Source organism: Sciurus vulgaris, assembly GCF_902686455.1.
Source record: "Sciurus vulgaris genome assembly, chromosome: 2".
NCBI lineage: Eukaryota > Metazoa > Chordata > Mammalia > Rodentia > Sciuridae > Sciurus > Sciurus vulgaris.
This window is the reverse complement of record NC_136462.1, coordinates 81534802-81537521: the sequence shown is the minus strand read 5'-3', so window position 1 is coordinate 81537521 and position 2720 is coordinate 81534802. Positions and strand designations below refer to the sequence as shown.

Below are 2720 nucleotides of genomic sequence, written 5' to 3'. Positions count from 1 at the left end.
TCTAGCAATTAGAAATTCCTAAGGATTATAGAAATCTTGCTAATTTGTCATTCTTCAGGGGCAAGTCCTGAGTAACTCAGTTGCTAATTATATGTAATTGTCATTATCTCCCACTTTGCCTTTAATCTCTACTTCCCCTTCTTATATTTGTTACTCTTTTCCAATGAATTGATTATTCATGTTGAATGTCCTGACTAAACAAGTCTCTTAATAATTTTACAGTCCTTTTAATTCTGGAGGTAATTATTTCCATTAACTTCCTTTTCTGAATTACCAAATGTATTTTGAACATGCACAGGATTATGGTTTTAAAATTGCTCTGATCTCACAATCCTTGGCAATTTCCAATGTGACAAGAAATGCAGAAACAAGAACCTAGCACAGCATTGTTATCAGTGCTGTGTGTCACAAAAAAGGGGACACTTATTGCCAAGGACATTAAACTAAAAATGATGAGAAGGAATTGCCTTGTTGGAATTCAGAAATCTGTTCTTCAGTTTCTTCATGGCTGTCTTTACTTCTTGATTCCTCAAAGAATAAATCACTGGGTTCAGAATGGGAGTAAAGATGGTATAAAACACAGACAGGACCTTCTCTATCAGAAAGCTGTTTTGTGGCCACATGTAGATGCAGATGCATGGCCCAAAGAACAAGAAGACAACAATGAAGTGAGCTGTACAGGTAGAAAGAGCCTTAGATGACCCTCTGGAAGAATGTCTCTTGATAGTAACCAGCACAATAACATAGGAAGTAAATAAAAGAACAAAGCAGGACAAAGCAATTATGCCACTTGTTGAGATCATAAAAAGGCCCAAAATGTAAGTGTCCACACAAGCCAGCTGGAAAACGACAGGGAGGTCACAGAAAAAGCTGTCCACCTTATTGGGACCACAGAATGATAATGTAAGGGCGAAAATGACCTGGCTCATGGAATGCATGATTCCCACGACCCAGGAAGCTACCACGAGGGCAACACACACCTGGGGACTAATAATTGAAGCATAGTGCAGGGGCTTACAAATCGCAATATACCTGTCAAACGACATAGCCATTAACAAAATAATCTCAGTACCAGTGAAAAGGTGTAGGAAAAATATTTGCGTGATACAGCCATCAAAAGAGATGGTTTTGTGGCCGGTTAGGTAGTCTGTAATCATCTTGGGGGTGGCAAAGGAAGCAAGCGACATATCAATGATGGAAAGGTTGGTAAGCAGGAAATACATGGGGGAGTGCAGGTGAGAGTCCGCGATGACCGTGATGACTAGGAGGCTGTTACCCACCAGTGTCGCCACGTACAGCAATGAAAACGCCATAAAGAAAAGCACCTGTAGTTCCCAGGAACTAGAGAGCCCCAGCAAAACAAATTCAGACACAGTAGATGTATTGAGCACATCCATTGTCTTGACAGATAGTAGAAACCTGTATCAAAGAGAAAAATTGAGAACTTATGATTTAATTGAAGAAAAAGAGCCATTTCTAAGCATCTACTTTTTCAGATTTTTCCTGTATGAAAATTTATCCTCACTACTTCTTTCATCCCTCTGATTTGGTAAATTGGTTTGAAAGGAAATTATACCATATTAGAGATATAGTAAAATACCTCTTAAATCATAGATATTGAAAATGACATTTTCTTTTTTGGTACTACACAGCAATCACCCGGAAATGATATTATAAACAGAACTATCCACATATGTGTCCATCCATTCATCCACATAATCCTAATGATGACAGCAAACATTTTGTAAGTGTCTACTGTATGCTGATGACATATTTAAAACACACAGACATACATGTATCACACACAGTTTCATTATTTATAATTCATCCATAAATATGTCCTTGATGAAAAAACATAAAAGTTAGAACATATGTAGGAACTCCTAAGCGACCTTATAGTGAAACTTCAAAAAACTGTTGTAAATTTCCACAGAACTGTTTACACAATTTCTCTTTAAAACCCAGGAGAAAAAGAAAGATTAGTTTTGTTCATACTTATGGAAGAAGATGAACTACCAAGTTTTCTACAATGTAGTCATACAGTTAAGTGCCAAAGAAAAGGGGCTTAACTTCTTTTAGTCACAATTTATTTTTCCTAAAATATGAATCTGTTCTTCCTACAAATATTTGCAATTCTATTATATAAAATTTTACTCTTGTCTTCTAAAGGATATATCACACTACTTTTAGGAGAAAGAGCTTAAATATCAGTCTTTTTTTGTCTCATCCCTGCTTAAATTTTTCCGGTGGTATGTGCCAACATACGCAAACTGTTTTCTTGATCTCAGGTGATGTGAGTGGACAGGGCAAACACTTAGTCTCCTGGTAGAAATCATTTGCAAAACACCTTTACTTACCAGAGCTATAGCATAATAGGGACTCAGATAATTCAGTGCTAAGTAGGCTTTGACAGAGACCATAGGAGGTAGTCTTAAACATGAATAAATGGCATAGTAAAATCATTAGTTGTTCAGCAGCTGTAGATAAAATAGATGTTGCAGGGACTTGGGAATTGGCCAAGAAATCATCTTTCAAGGGGATTTATTAAACAGGAAAGATGGTGTTACTGATTTCACAAAAGAAAGATATTTAGAGAATCTCATGGGAAGTTACAATGACTGTTTTCACCTGGACCTTAGAGATTCTGGGAATGGAAATTGGAAAAGACATCATCAAAAGGCAGAAGCGAATACCAAACTAATTTATGTAGATACCTTGGT

General features: G+C 36.7%; 1 protein-coding gene across 1 annotated transcript; it reads right to left on the bottom strand.

Moving 5' to 3' along the window:
• Positions 1 to 443: 443 nt before the first annotated feature.
• On the bottom strand, positions 444 to 1397 carry LOC306653372 (olfactory receptor 4K2; the record flags this gene model as incomplete). The annotated part of the gene is made up of 1 exon (XM_079126374.1): positions 444 to 1397. One exon carries the CDS (start codon positions 1395 to 1397, stop codon positions 444 to 446), a length of 954 nt encoding a protein of 317 aa, XP_078982500.1.
• Between the last annotated feature and the right edge of the window lie 1323 nt (positions 1398 to 2720).